The sequence below is a fragment of the Oryctolagus cuniculus genome, chromosome 7 (assembly GCF_051225735.1).
Source record: "Oryctolagus cuniculus isolate XC-2025 breed Fujian yellow rabbit chromosome 7, ASM5122573v1, whole genome shotgun sequence".
In the NCBI taxonomy this organism is placed as follows: Eukaryota; Metazoa; Chordata; class Mammalia; order Lagomorpha; family Leporidae; genus Oryctolagus; species Oryctolagus cuniculus.
Window position 1 is genome coordinate 51,951,962 of NC_142873.1, and position 15,649 is coordinate 51,967,610.

The following is a 15,649-nucleotide window of genomic DNA, read 5'->3' on the forward strand; positions in this document are numbered from 1 at the left end:
GCATCATCTGCTTGTGATAGGTGGGCAGTGTTGTTTCCATTCTCCAGACAAAGCAATGAGCTTTCCAAGCAGTGCTGCTGAGAGTATTCCGATAGAGATAAGAGTGACCACCAGGGCTAATCAGAGAATTGTGGACAGATGAGAAGAAGACAGAGAAAACAGAAACTGGAAGGACATATAAAATGAAGAGACAGAAACCTCAGAAAACTGAGTATGCAGACACCAAGCCAAAGGAAAAGAACAAAATGAGCAGAAAGTCAGGTGATTGGTGAGAAGTCTCAGAAAGGAAGTGAGGAGCAGAGCACTGCACTGAGGGCCCTTGGAAGAAGCGTCTTGGGAGCTGTGTTAGGAGTTGAGAGTTCTAAGGCTGCTTTGGAGACTGCCACTCTCCATGGGGCCAGTCAGTGCTGGATTTTTTATGAGACTGTTAGGAGCTGGTCAAACCTCATTTGTACATTCTGCTAATATTTACCTACCACCGTCTGAGCAGTTATTTCTCTTCTTTTGCTTTCTTCCTTCCAGCCACTGGGAAAGGGAAGCCTGAGAAGTGTAGTGTCCAGGCTTCTGGTCCCTAAAAATCAAGAGACAGCGCAGAAGGGAGAGAATTGTGCTGAGATGCCATCAAAAAATCCAGAACTGTCGAAAACACAGTGAGAAGGACAGAGTGCATTTGATGTGACTTATCCTTTCAAATGAGCACTGATTCAAACATAAAGACTGAGCTGGAGGAGTAGCTGGGGCAGTCTATTTGAGACTGTCCCATGATGCTAGTTTGGGCCTTGATGCTGACAGTAAAGATGAAGAGAAGTGGGCAAATGAAGGAGATATTTAGGAGGTGAAGCAGGTGTGGCTTCACAAAGGACTGGCTGTGAGTGAGAGCAAGGCAGGCTCCCTGCGAGGGTGTCTCTCATGTCCTCAGAAGCAGCAGTCGGATCCTCACACTGGGTGACTCACTTCTGTGCCCCCACGATTCTCACACCCCTGGACTGGTGGTGGTGCATTCACTGAGACGGGCGATAACTGAGACACGCCCAGCCGGCAGAATGTATACCTTTATTCCATTTACCTCTCCTCCTGGGGCCGTATACCTTGTGCAGGCCAGTGGTTATTCTGTCTCTCACAGCACCTGGCACTGGCCCTTTCACATCGTGGGTCTTGGGTAAATAACCGCTGAATTGGAAAGTCATTCTAGAATCCCCAGCAAGCCACCCGCGATGGGGAATTTATCCTTTTTGACAGGAGAACCACCACCAAATTCCTGTGCCAGCAAGGCTGTTTAAAGTAGCAGCACTAAACCCTCACAAACACAGCCAAAGGAGTAGAAGAAAGGAGAGAGCGAGAACCAATCTGTGAGCAGATACATGCAGGCGAAGATTATTCATCTGGACACTAATTCTGCTAGAGGGGTGGGGTGGATCCCGAGTAAACGCAGAGGCAATAAGGAACCAAGCAAAAGAAAAATGGTTTAGTCACCAGAGAAGAAGATCAGACGCATTATTATGTGACAGAAGTTATAACAATCAAAATTATGAAAGACTTTTGTTTTATGTTGTGTCTAAGAAGGCACAGTCAGGGCAAGAAAAAAAAAACGAAAATGGAGAGAAAGAGTAGACATTAATATGGATATCATTATGTGGGGTATAAATTTTAAAAGCACAGCACTAAATTATTTGAAGGGAAAGGAAGCCTATGAGGAGAGAGCTTGGAAATGTGAAGAGCGTAAGCCCCATAAGTGAGTAGAATCAAAGACAGGCTGAATTAATGTGAAGTGTAAACTCAACGGATGGGAAGTAAAGGCCGAGATAAATTATGGGAGGTGAGAGAAGACTAGAAACAAACAAACTAAAATCAGATGAAAATGCCAAATGGAGCAGTGGGACCAGGTGAAAAAAATTAAGATATTTTTTTAATCCTTTTTTAAAAAAGCAAAGCCCCATAGAATTGGAAGAAAAAGAGGCAAGGATCTGACATTAGGCAAAGACGCATGCAGCGTCATTATGAAAACTAAATGTGTTTTCTGTTTAGTTTGGTTGCTTTGGGAATCTGGAACCATTTTGACATGTGGAAATGTTCATTTTGATGTGCTTAAAGTGTATTGATTATGGTAATTGTTTTTTCTGTGTTAGTTGCAGTCCATTGTGATTTCCTATGGGCTACTGTAATTGCTTTCTAACCTGCTCTGTTGGCTAATTTGGTTTGGGGAGTCAAGGTGACCTGTGTGTGTCAGCCCCGCAGTAATTACCAGACGAGAGTAGCAAAGTCCAGCCAAAGAAGAAGAATTTGCAAGGGTGAGCCGAGTGCATGGAAAGTGAGAGCACCATGCAGGGCTCTGAGGGATGCACAGCAAAGAGCATCTTGTGTTGTTACCACTCAGGGAGCCAGTGCTCTCTGCTCCATACCATGTAGAAGACAGCAATGGATGTGGCCCTAAGGGTCCTTTTGTAGAATTTCCTACATCCATTTACTGCCTTGACAGGAGAGAAACCACTCCCTGGTCCACTGCCATGTCCCTGCATTTTGCTGTTCCAGTCATTGTTCTGTCCCTATTTTCTTTCAATTAAAATAGTTCTCAGCATTCCTGTACTGAGCCATTTATATTTCAGGATTACATGATCAGGTATGTGAACTATCCATTTCAAATACAGTTTCTACCCATAGCAGGGTTGCTGCCCAGTTGTGTGACTATCTCTAGCAGTATGCGTTGATATTGGTGTCTGAATTAACTATCAAAAAGGAAAATGAGCCGGCGCCGCGGCTCACTAGGCTAATCCTCCACCTTGCGGCGCCGGCACATCAGGTTCTAGTCCCGGTCAGGGCGCCGGATTCTGTCCCGGTTGTCCCTCTTCCAGGCCAGCTCTCTGCTGTGGCCCGGGAGTGCAGTGGAGGATGGCCCAAGTACTTGGGCCCTGCACCCCATGGAAGACCAGGATAAGTACCTGGCTCCTGCCATCGGATCAGCGCGGTGTGCCGGCCGCAGCGCGCCGGCTGCGGTGGCCATTGGAGGGTGAACCAACGGCAAAGGAAGACCTTTATCTCTGTCTCTGTCTCTCTCTCTCACTGTCCACTCTGCCTGTCAAAAAAATAAATAAAAAATTAAAAAAAAAAAAAGGAAAATGATCCTGTTTGAGAAAAGTCATAGTGTACCCTACACCAAGGTCTTTTGTAGTTAGTATCTTTCTTTTACTATCTTATCCTTCATCTTTTTAAAAAAATTATTTATTTATTTGAAAGGCAGAGGGACAGATGGAAATCTTCCATCCACTGGTTCACTCCCCAAATGGCTACAACAGCTGGGGCTGGGCCAAGAGCCAGCAACTTCATCCTTGTCTCCCATGTGAATGGTAGGAACCCAAGTACTTGGCCATCATCTGCTGCTTCCCAGGCACATTACTAGAAAGCCAGATGAAAAGCAGAGTAGGCAGGACTTGAACTGGTATTCCATTATGGAGTCCAGACACTGCAAGTAGCCCTCTTACCTCACTGCACCACATTGCCTGCCCCTTGTTCTTGATCTTGTTGGATATTAATGGATATGTGTATGTTTATGTACATATAAAATACAGATGGCTAGGGCCAGTGTTGTGGCAAAGCAGATTGGACTATCACCTGTGACACTGGCATCCTATATCTCAATACTTGTTCGAGTCCTGGCTGTTGCACTTCTGATCTAGCTTGCTGCTAATGTGCCTGGAGAAGCAGTGGAAGATGGTCCAAATGCTTGGGCCCCTGCCACCCAGGTAGGGAAGACTGAGATGAATTCCAGGCTCCTGGCTTCAGCCTGGCCCAGCCCTAGCTGTTCTGGCCATTTGGAGAGTAAGCCAGTGAATGGAAGATTCTCTCTGTCTCTCCCTCTCTCTCTTTCTCTGTCTCTCTCTCTAACTCTGCCTTTCAAATAAATAAATCTTTTAAAATGTAATATTTTGCTGTGTACTTTGAAGGCATGTATAAACGTCATCGTGCTTTGCACGTTTTCTGTAACTTTGTCCACTCCACATTGCTTTTGAGATCTGTCTACATTGTCCCTATAGATTTTATTCATCTCTGTGCCCTATAGCACATTAATTGTCCTGTGATTGCAGTTTACTTGGAAATGAGAGTGCATATTCCCCAAAAGGTCTTGCATTATTTCTGGTGTGACTGCAAGGGAAAACTCCTGCCTGGTGTGCTTTCTGCCATCTTTGATTTAAAGAATAGGGTGAGGAGTCTTTCAAGTGCGAGCCACAGCTCCGAGGTAAGAAGCATCTGGCCCAGGCTTGGATAATGTGTTCTGACTGGGTGAAGGAATGAGGAGTGTTTTTAAAGTACAATTATGCTGAGAGCATATGCTGTTTCAGATCCCCTTCCTCCCTCGCAGCAAGGCCCTGTCAGGCTGGTGTTGATGGCTGTATTCCTCTGCTGTGGAAGAAACAGAACTAGGGTAGACAAACGTCTCGTTGGCATTTGATGCACAGATAAAGACTTGGGTCTCAACATTCCCTCTGTAGTTGGTGAACATTTGTTGAACACCAACAGTGAAATAGGCACAGGAAATGCAGCTGCTTGCAATATCATTTCCTTCCAAGAAGGAGCCTTGCTGAGTTTTGCTCTCTGTCTTTTATTAAAGGTCCACACACGTTCCTGTCGGGGAGGATCAAGTCCAGCACATGGAACTAGTTCAGGACCTAGCACAAGGTTTCAACAAGAAGTATGGGGAGTTCTTTCCAGTGCCCACGTCCATTCTAAGTAAGTAATGAATGTATGACTATTAAATCAAAGCATATTTTAAAGAGAGAATTGGATAATAGATGGAGGCTTGAAATTTTCTTGAAATTAAACTTGGCTTTCTCGTAGACAGGCTTCATGATTTGTAATTAGAACTTTAATAGTTTTCTATAATGTAGAACAAATAGATTGTATTGGACTATTGAAAAAAGATAACTAAAATTGAGAAATATGGGATGACTAAAACTTAAAAATAATTTTCTGTATAAAATATTATATATAGTTGTATAAGTAATACCTCCCATTTGGTTGAACAGATATCTTTTTTAAAAAAAAGATTTATTTGTTATAAAGACAGAGTGGCAGAAAGATGGAGAGAGAGGGACACACAGACATACACACATTATCCACTGGTTCATCCCAGATGCTTGCAACAGGCAGGGCTGGGTCAGGAACTGAATCCAGGTCTCCCACATGGCAGCAGGGACCCAACCACTTGGACCATCTTCCACTGCCTTCCCACACTTACTAGCAGGGAGCTGGATCAGAAGCAGAGCAGCTGGGACTTGAACCTATCCTCCATTAGTGGATGCTGGTGTAGTAAGTGGTGGCTTAACCTACTGCACCACAGCACTGGCCCTGGGCACATACCCTTCCATGTTTTAGAAATGAGAGAACTAATGCTGGGCAAGGCTACTTTTTGTTCAGGTCATGTGTGAATATAGTGGCAGCGCTGGATGCTACACTGAGCTCTTCAGGTTCCAAAGCAAGAGTACCTTTGCCTTCCCAAATATTTGCAGCAGAACAAAAGTCATGAGAAAGAAACTACTGAATCATACTCTAAATAAACCAGAGAGAATTAATAATCCTTGTCCTCCATCTTCTTAAATAGACAACCAAGATGAAATGTATAGTCCACTACTGAATCTGAAATGGCGAACTTGTCCTTCAAGGCTGTAATAAGTACTGAATCTTCTAGACAAAAGAAACTTTAAATATCTATCAACATTTTTTTAAAGTTTATTTATTTGAAAGGCAGAGTTACAGAGGCAGAAGCAAGGATAGCTAGCTATCTCTCTGTTGGTTCACTCCGCAAATGGCTGCAATGGCCAAAGCTGGACAGGTCTGAAGCAGGACCAGTCTGAAGCCAGACCAGTCTGAGGCCAGGAGCTAGGAACTTCTTCCCATATGGATTCAGGGGCTCAAGGACTTGGGCCGTCTGCTGCTTTCCCAGGCTATAGCAGAGAGCTGGATCAGAACTGGAGCATCTGGGACTCAAACCAGTGCCCATATGGGATGCTGACACTGCAGAATCCACAGTGGATGGATTTACAGCAGTGGATTTACCTGCTATACCACAGCGCTGGCCCCTCTCTATCAACATTTTGACAGCAGTGTAAACTTGTGGTAGGGGTAGAGGTTGTGGGACCTAGTGCTGTCCATCCTTATTAAGCTGACAGCATTGTAAAAGAGTATAGCATGTGCCTAGTATCAGTTTGGAAACATAAGATGTATAAATCTCTTTTATGCCAACAGTTCACACAAATAGATTCAAGACAACCAGACATTGAAATCAATCTTAATTTAGTAGTAAGTAATATTTTAATGTCTTGGCCTATTACTTTACATATTTCAACATTTATTCTTCTGTAATGGCCATAACATAAGTAATTGTTAATGGCACTGCTTTATGAAGCACAGCTTAACATTTTGATTCTAATAGAGCGATAAACAAGTCATTTCTCATGCACGTACATGTATGTGTTTTGGCATGTACTTATTTCATCTTCAGTAAAGAAATGGAAGGATTGTTGCAAGTTGTTAGAATTGTTTGGAGGGAGGACAGGCAGTAGTGTGGTCAGGTGCTGATTAGTAGTGGGGAGCAGACAGAAAATTCACAAGAAGAGGACAGAAATAAACCTTTTGTACAAGTGTGCACAACAAAATCAGAATGATTTAATTTTATATGTGTAAGAGTATATATTTTGATGTGGTTAATGCATTAAAAGCTTCCTGAATATACGAGCAAACTGTTAACAGTAATACCACATACTCCAGATGATCTTTATTTTCATTCATGCTTGTATAAGCTGCTTGCATTTTTGGCAATGAGTATTTGCTCTTTGAAACTATGTATTTTTATTATGTATCTTTTAAATTTTTATTCTTTTTTTTTTTAATTTGAAAGACAAGAAGGCAAACAGAGAGAGATCTTCCATCCTCTGGTTCATGCCCCAAATGCCTGCAGTTGCTGGGCCTGGGCCAGAATGAAGCCAGGAGCCCAGTACTCCATCTGAGTCTCCCTCATAGGTGGCAGGGTTCCAAATACTTGAACCATCTCTTGCTGCCTCCCAGGGTGTGCATTCGTAGGAAGGTGGATCAGAAGCAGAGTAGCCAAGCCTTGACTCAGGTACTCATACAAGATGCACGTTTCGCAAGCAGCAGCTTAAATGCTGTGCCAAACATTTGCCCCAGTATTTGCTTTTGGAATAAGAAGGAAAAAAGTATAGTCATTTGTTATATTTGTTATGCTTGGCGTGTTTTAGATCTAAACAATGACATTCCTGGTGATTTGCTTGTTTTTGTTTTTGGTATGTGTGTGTGTGTGTATTGGTGTTTTCACCCAGCGTCGATGAAGAAGGTAAAATCTCTCCGTGATCCTTCTGCCAAAATGTCCAAGTCAGACCCTGACAAACTGGCCACTGTCCGAATAACAGACAGCCCAGAGGAGATAGTGCAGAAATTCCGCAAAGCTGTGACAGACTTCACCTCGGAGGTCACCTACGATCCAGCCAGCCGAGGAGGTGTGTCCAACCTGGTGGCCATCCACGCCGCAGTGACCGGCCTCAGCGTGGAGGAAGTGGTCCGTCTCAGCAAGGGCTTGGACACTGCCCACTACAAGCTGGTGGTGGCAGATGCTGTGATAGAGAAATTTGCTCCAATTAAGAGTGAAATTGAAAAACTGAAGATGGACAAAGGCCATTTAGAGAAGGTGCTGCGAGTTGGGTCAGAAAAAGCCAAAGAATTAGCGTATCCTGTGTTCCAGGAGGTGAAGAAATTGGTGGGATTTCTGTAATAAGTTTCAGGTAATCACAAGAAAACTTTTGTATCTTGCAGTCTCTGCACTCCAATAAAGACAGCTGTCCCCCAAGCAAAATGAAAGATTATTTGGGGACATATCATTTGGAAAAATGATGATTGGCCTCATTTGATGAATAATGCTCTTTAGCTTTTCAATGGAGCAGTGTTCCAAATCCCATAAAAAAATGAAGTGACTGGGAAAAAAATTAGCTGTGTCTGAACCCCCAATTATGAAGCCCACTCCTTGGACTGAAGTTTTGTGATTGAGGTGAGCAGCAATTTGGGAAATGGGATATCATATGTGCTTCACTCTGGAGTACTTATTGTAGCAGGTGCTTTGTCTATGCCAGCCATTTTAAAAAGCAATACATGGCAGTAATACACTTTAATTCTTGAAGTGCCATTTGATCCTCTTTGTTCTTAGATCTCTTAAAAATAAGTTGATTATTAGAGCTCTTTTGTTAATGAGATAGTGCCTATATTTACACTTCTTGCTTTCTAGGAAACCACACCAACTGTTCCAACGGATATTTGTTTGTTTTTGTGGATATTTATTTATTTTTAAAGATGTTTTTTATTTACTTGAAAGAGTTACAGAGAGAGGTAGAGACAGAGAGGTCTTCCATCCACTGGTTCACTCCTCAAATGGCTGCAGTAGCTGGAGCTGAGCCAGTCCGAAGTCAGGAGCCAGGAGCCAGGAGCTTCGTCCAGGTCTCCCATGTGGGTGCAAGAACCCAAGAACTTGGGCCATCTTGCTTTCCCAGGTGCATTAGCAGGGAGCTGGATCAGAAGTGGAGCAGCCAGGTCCCAAACCAGCACCCATATGGAATGCTAATGTCACAGGCATTGGCCTTACCCACTACACCACAGCACTAGCCCCTATTTGTTTTTGTTTGTTCACTTGTTTTTGTTTTCCCCAAAGAAACCTTTTATTTAAGGAATACAAATTTCATAAGTACAACTTTAGGAATATAGTGATTCTTTCCACCATACCTACCTTCCCACCCACACTCCCACTCCTTCTCCTCTCCCTCCCATTCCCAGTCCCATTCTCCATTAAGATTCATTTTCAATTAACTTTATACACAGAAGGCCAACTCTATACTAAGTAAAAATTTCAACAGTTTGCACATACACACACACAAAAACTGAGAACAAGTTTTACAGTTTACTCTCATAATACAACCCATTGAGGTCAGAGGTCCTGCATGGTGAGTTAGTGCACAATGACTCCTGTTGTTAATTTATTAACACTCTTATGTATGATGTCAGTGACAACCCAAGGCTCTTAACATGAGCTGCCTAGGCTATGGAAGCCTTTTGAATCCACAAATGCCTGTATTTAGACAAGACCATAAGCAAGATGGAAGTTCTCTCCTCCCTTCAAAGAAAAGTATATCCAGGGCTGGCACTGTGTTGTAGCAGGTGTGGCTACTGCCTGCAGTGCCAGCAGTTTGAGTCTTGGCTGCTCCACTTCTGATCCAGCTCTCTACTGTGGCCTGGGAAAGCAGTAGAAGATGGTCCAAGTCCTTGGGCCCTGCACCTTCATGGGAGACCCAAAGGAAGCTCCTAGTTCCTGGCTTGGGATGAGTACATCTCTGACCATTGTGGCCATTTGGGGAGTGAACCAGTGGATGGAAGACCTCTTTCTCTCTCTCTCTCTCTGCCTTTCTCTCTTTCTGCCTCTCTGTAACTCTGCCTTTCAAATAAATAAATAGATCTTTTATATATATAAAAAAAAAAGAAAGAAAAGTACATCCTTCTTTGATGGCCAGTTCTTTCCACTGGGGTCTCCCTCACAGAGATCCTTCATGTAGAACATTTTTTGCCATAGTGTCTTGGTTTTCATGCCTGAAAGGCTCACATGGGTTTTTCAGCCAGACTAGAATGCCTTAAGGGCTGATTCTGAGCTCAGAGTGTTACTTAAAGTGATTGTCATTCTATGAGTCTGTTGTGTGGACTGCTTTCCATGCTGGAACATTCTCCTTTTTAATTCTATTATTATTACCAAACACTTGATCCCATTTATATGATCACTTTAACACTTAATCCTTTCTATATGTTCACTTTAACACTTAATATGATCACTTTAACAGTTAAGATGGCATTTTTACCACCCAGCTTAATGATATTTGGGGACCCATGGCAAGTTTTTAAACTATACCCTTAGAAGTAAGTCCATAAGAATGTATGCAGAACTGTACAGCTTTACAGTTACAAACTTCCTCCTACCTCTCTTATTTCCACTTTTATTTTTTACTGAGGTCTATTTTCAGTTGACTTTATACACATATGATTAACTCAAGTTAAGAGTTCAACAAATAGTATGAAGAAAAAAGAACTATTCCTCCACAGTCAAGACAAGGGCTGTTCAAGCCATTGTTTCTCAAAAGTGTCAATTTCACTTCTACAGATTTCCTTTTTGGTGCTCTGTTAGTTGTCACAGATCAGGGAGAACATATGGTATTTTTCCCTTTGGGACAGGTTATTTTTCACTAAGTATGATGTTTTCTGGATTCATCCATTTTGTTGCAAATGGCTGGATTTCACTTTTTTTTATCACTGTGTAGTATTCTATAATGTACATATCCCATAATTTTGTTATCTGGTCTTTGGTTGATGAGCATTTAGGTTGATTACATGTCTTAGCTATTGTGAATTGAGCTGCAGTAAACATAGGGGTGCAGATATCTCTTTTATTTACTAATTTCATTCCCTATGTTTTTTTAATTGAGAGCCATAAAATATGATCTTCTTCAAAGAAGGCTGCATTATTTCAACTTGGTTTATTTATTATACAAGAGCTCAAGACCCTGAATTATGTCCTTTAAAAGCACTTCTTGCATTCATCTTAGTCTCAGCAAAGACCTGTGAAATATATAGGAGGGCAACCTGCCATTTCACACAGAATGAAAGTAAGCCTCAGATAATATAGTTAGCTTATACACTATCACTCAGTAAGTAATATACAAATTCAAGAGTAAAACCTTTTACTCCTTATTCCTAAGAGAAGTGCATTTTCCATCAGGACAAAATCAAGAAGCAGCATTTTTGAGATTCCAGACATTCTGATTTTGAAGTTGGGTATTGGAAATATAAGACCTAAACTACTGATTTTGTTTTTATCAGCAACTCTGCCAATAGATGCCTGTTTTAAATCTGGATTCAGCCAAACATGGTCACATTTTCCCCTACAAAATCCCCAAGGTGGTTCCCAAGTTCTCTTTTCTATGTTTGTTGCAGAGACACTAAAATATGTTCTGCCAGACTACAACAGTGTTGAGGCCCTGCAAATAGGATATCCCCAGCAAATAGAAGCTTCTTGTCTCTTCTTCTACTCAGTCTCTCTATATAATAACATCACCCAAAAACCTAGTTTCTCTGCACTTCCATGACCTACACCTGAAAATTAAAGTGATAATCTCGTCTGACACACCAGGACCTGTTAGCAAAATTGATTTTTGTAAGAGAAATTTCTTGTGAGCTTTACCAATAAGAATCATGATCGTGACTGATTTATACAGAATACACATGTGATTCTTGGATCTAGCTTTGCTCAGAGGAAGACACATTTTGCCTTTTGGACCTTTTCCTGGAATGGAATATCTCTAGTCAGAGTGTGTTTGGGCATATTTCTTCCAAGGCTCTTTCGTTTTTTCTTTCAAAGGAACTCTATTATGAAAACTAGAAAATGATAAAATTGAAGATGGATTTAGTAAACCAATTGTTTAATTTTCCATTTGGTTTTTACACCTTTTCTCCAAAAAAACTGAAGGCACTATGGAAAGACTATCAGGGGAGGAAAACTAATCATTTGTAATAACTTCCAAGGAGCACAGTCTGTACAGAGGTTAGGTTGGATTGTATGCATCCTGTTGTTATTCTTTGAAAACAACTTTATCACTGAAGCCCAAAATAGATCTATAGTGATTGAGAGACTTGCCCACTATGTGAGTCAGGGTTATCCAGAGAAACAGTCCCAGTTATTTACATGCACACACGCACAAGAGCAGATTCAGTATGGGAACTAGCTCATGATTATGGAGGCTGAGAAGTCCCACAATGCACTGCCTGCAATCTGGAAACCAGGAAAGCCATTCGTGCCACTCAGTTCAAGTCCAATGGGTAGAGATCAGGGGAGCCAGTAGTGTTAGTCCTGGAGCCTGAAGGCCCCAGAACCAAGAGCTTAAATATCTCAGGGCAGCAGAGGGCGAGCATCCCAGCTCAGCAGAAGAGAGCAGATGCACACTTGTTCCACTTTCTTGCTCTGCTTGAGTGGACCCTCAACAAATTGAAGGATTCCTGTCCACATTGGTGAGAAGGGATCTTCTTTACTCGATGTGCTGATTTGAAAACCAATCTCTTCCAGAAGCACCTTCACTGACACACCCAGAAATAATGTTTGGCCATAAAATTGACCATGACACTCAGTGATCTCAGAAAGTTGATCAAAGAACCAGTCATAGAACCTGGATCTTCTTTTCTTATGCTTTTATTCTTCACTTCTAGTTATCAATTATAGGCAATAGAGGTGAAAAGTCAGAGAGAAATCTAACTGGGACTCGCCTCAAAGGGTGTTTTTAATTGTATTTTTCCCCTGTGCTTTGTGGAGAATTGAAAGTGTGAAAAATATTTCAGATGGTAGTAATAATGATCAAATAGCTTGGTGCTCTGTAGCTCCACATACTGACAAACCCTACTTCAAAGTCACCTCACCGGTCACTCAGGACACAGTGGGGGCATATTGCTCTTTGTAGGTAACTCACTGACATTTTTCAAAATAATGTCAGAAAATGTGCTAGAGATTTCTAATAAAGTTTCCCTCTCCCCAAAAGCTTTCCTGGTACACACCATGAAGATGGATAATAAAAATAGTAATTCTGTTCTCTACCTGCTGGCCCAACTTGTGATCATTCCTCTTCACCTGCTGAGATGAGCTTCCACCAGACACCAGGTTATAGGGTCACCTGATCCTGAACTGTGTTATGCTTGTCACACATGGAGCTTATTTCTGTGCCATGCTCCCTTTCTTGGTCTCCATGAGAAAGAAGACCTCCAGGAGTTGGTCAGTCTACTGGCAGTGCAACTGGAGAGACCTGTGTGGGGTTGCTCAGATCTGTGCAATGCACCGTATTCTGAAGGACCTAAAACAGAATGAGGTGTTCTTTGTTCAGCACCTGCTCTTTTTTGAAACTAGAAATTCACATTATATTACTGTAACACTTAAAAATAATAGGATTGGCCGGCGCCGTGGCTCAATAGCCTAATCCTCCACCTTGCGGTGCCAGCACACTGGGTTCTAGTCCCAGTCGGGGCACCAGATTCTGTCCCGGTTGCCCCTCTTCCAGGCCAGCTCTCTGCTATGGCCCGGGAGTGCAGTGGAGGATGGCCCAAGTACTTGGGCCCTGCACCCCATGGGAGACCAGGAGAAGCACCTGGCTCCTGGCTTCGGATCAGCGCGATGCGCCGGCCACAGCGCGCCGGCCACAGCAGCCATTGGAGGGTGAACCAACGGCAAAGGAAGACCTTTCTCTGTCTCTCTCTCTCACTGTCCACTCTGCCTGTAAAAAAAAAAAAAAAAAAAAAAAAAAAAGTAGGATTTATTCCTAACAGCTCAAAGACAAAACATTTTAAATAAAGTGATAACACTATTTTTTTTTTTTAGACAGGCAGAGTGGACAGTGAGAGAGAGAGATAGAGAGAAAGGTCTGTCCTTTTCCGTTGGTTCACCCCCCCAATGGCTGCCGCGGCTGGCGCACCACGCCAATCCGAAGCCAGGAGCCAGGTGCCTCTCCCAGGAGCCGGGTACCTCTCCTGGTCTCCCATGTGGGTGCAGGGCCCAAAGACCTGGGCCATCTGCCATTGTACTCCCAGGCCACAGCAGAGAGCTGGACTGGAAGAGGAGCAACCGGGACAGAATCTGGTGCCCTGACCAGGACTAGAACCTGGGTTGCTGGCACCGCAGACAGAGAATTAGCCTATTGAGCTCTGGCACCAGCCATGATAACACTATTGACTTTTTACTATGTATCAAGCACCATGCTAAATATCTTGTAATGATGTCGTTCCTAGTGTAGTCCCCAAACCAACAACATGAGTCTCACCTGACAACTCATTAGGAATGCAGAATCTTTGAGCAATATATTTTAAAAATATTTTATTCATTGTTTTGGCTTTTTGAATATTTATTTATTTATTTGAAAGGCAGAGTTACAGAGAGGCAGAGAGAGAGAGAGAATCTTCCATTCTGCTGGTTCACTCCCCAAGTGGCCGTAATGGCTGGAGCTGGGCTGATCTAAAGCAAGAAGCCAGGAGCCAGGGGCCAGGAGCTCCTTTCAGCCTCCCACATGAGTGCAGGGGTCCAAGCACTTGGGCCATCTTCCACTGCTTTCCCAGGTACATTATCAGGGAGCTTATCAGAAGTGGAACAGCCAGTTCACAAACCGGCACCCATATGGGATGCTGGCACGTAGCCCACTATACCACAATGCAGCCCCTTGAGTAGTATTTTTTATTATTATTATTATTATTTATTTGACAGATAGAGTTAGATAGTGAGAGAGACAGAGAAACAGAGAGAAAGGTCTTCCTTCTGTTGGTTCACCCCCCAGATGGCCAATCCGAAGCCAGGAACCAGGTACTTCCTCCTGGTCTCCCATGCGGGTGCAGGGGCCCAAGCACCTGGGCCATCCTTCACTGCCTTCCCAGGCCACAGCAGACAGCTGGACTGGAGGAGGAGCAACCGGGACTAGAACCCAGCACCTATATGGAATGCTGGCGCTGCAGGCAGAGGATTAACCAAGTGAGCTACGATGCCTGCCCCTTGAGTAGTATTTTTGATTATAGGCTTCTACTGGGAAGGGTGGAGAGGATGGGGGAAAGAAGGAGGTTGAATACCAGATCCAAATACAGTGGGACAGAAGGAATAAGTTCAGGTGTGCCGCTGGGAGTGGGCAGTGGGAGGACTGTAGTTCACAACAACCTGCTCCATGTTTTATGGATAACTAGGAGGTACAAGCTCAAAGTCTGTGAACATAAAGTAATGATAAGGAGATGGAAGGTAATTAGGCTCATTTGATCAAAACACATTGCATACATATCCTGAAATTTCACATTGTACCCCAGAAATATACACAATTATTGCATGTTGATTGAAAAAGTGTTTAAGGAAATGGAAATGCTAACTATTCTGATTTGGTCATTACACCTTGTACCCATGTAATGGAGTATCACATTGTATCCCACAAACTTCTACAATGAGAAAGTAAAATCCAGGCCTGTATAATGAAAAGCAAAAATAAAATGTAGGCCCCTCCCAGGAAACGGTGTCTGTCTGCCCTGTCTCTGAAGGCTGTGATGAAGTAGCTCCATGTGCCTCCAGGTCTCCCCACAATAGCCAGCCCCACAGGGCAGCCCACTGACAGCAACTTTCAGTTCAAATAAACTCTTTATCCTGAGAGTTCTCTGAAGCTTTCAGTAGCCTCCCCACAAAAGAGTGGGTTCTGTGGTGATTTAAAAAATACATAAAACTGGGCCGGCGCCGTGGCTCAATAGGCTAATCCTCCACCTTGCGGCGCCGGCACACCGGGTTCTAGTCCCAGTCGGGGCGCCGGATTCTGTCCCGGTTGCCCCTCTTCCAGGCCAGCTCTCTGCTGTGGCCAGGGAGTGCAGTGGAGGATGGCCCAGGTGCTTGGGCCCTGCACCCCATGGGAGACCAGGAAAAGCACCTGGCTCCTGGCTCCTGCCATCGGATCAGCGCGGTGCGCCGGCCGCAGCGGCGGCCATTGGAGGGTGAACCAACGGCAAAGGAAGACCTTTCTCTCTCTGTCTCTCTCTCTCACTGTCCACTCTGCCTGTCAAAAAAAAA

At 43.4% G+C, this 15,649-nt stretch overlaps 1 protein-coding gene across 2 annotated transcripts in view; it reads left to right on the forward strand.

Moving 5' to 3' along the window:
• Nucleotides 1–8,171, forward strand: part of WARS2 (tryptophanyl tRNA synthetase 2, mitochondrial) — a 92,434-nt gene extending 84,263 nt beyond the window's left edge. For both annotated transcript variants that reach the window (XM_089300100.1, XM_002715691.6), the window contains exons 5-6: nucleotides 4,604–4,722; nucleotides 7,329–8,171. In XM_089300100.1, the coding sequence (XP_089156226.1) occupies nucleotides 4,604–4,722; nucleotides 7,329–7,777 (568 nt within the window). In that variant the 3' untranslated portion in view covers nucleotides 7,778–8,171. The remainder of the gene's footprint in view (nucleotides 1–4,603; nucleotides 4,723–7,328) is intronic.
• The last annotated feature ends 7,478 nt before the right edge of the window (nucleotides 8,172–15,649 follow it).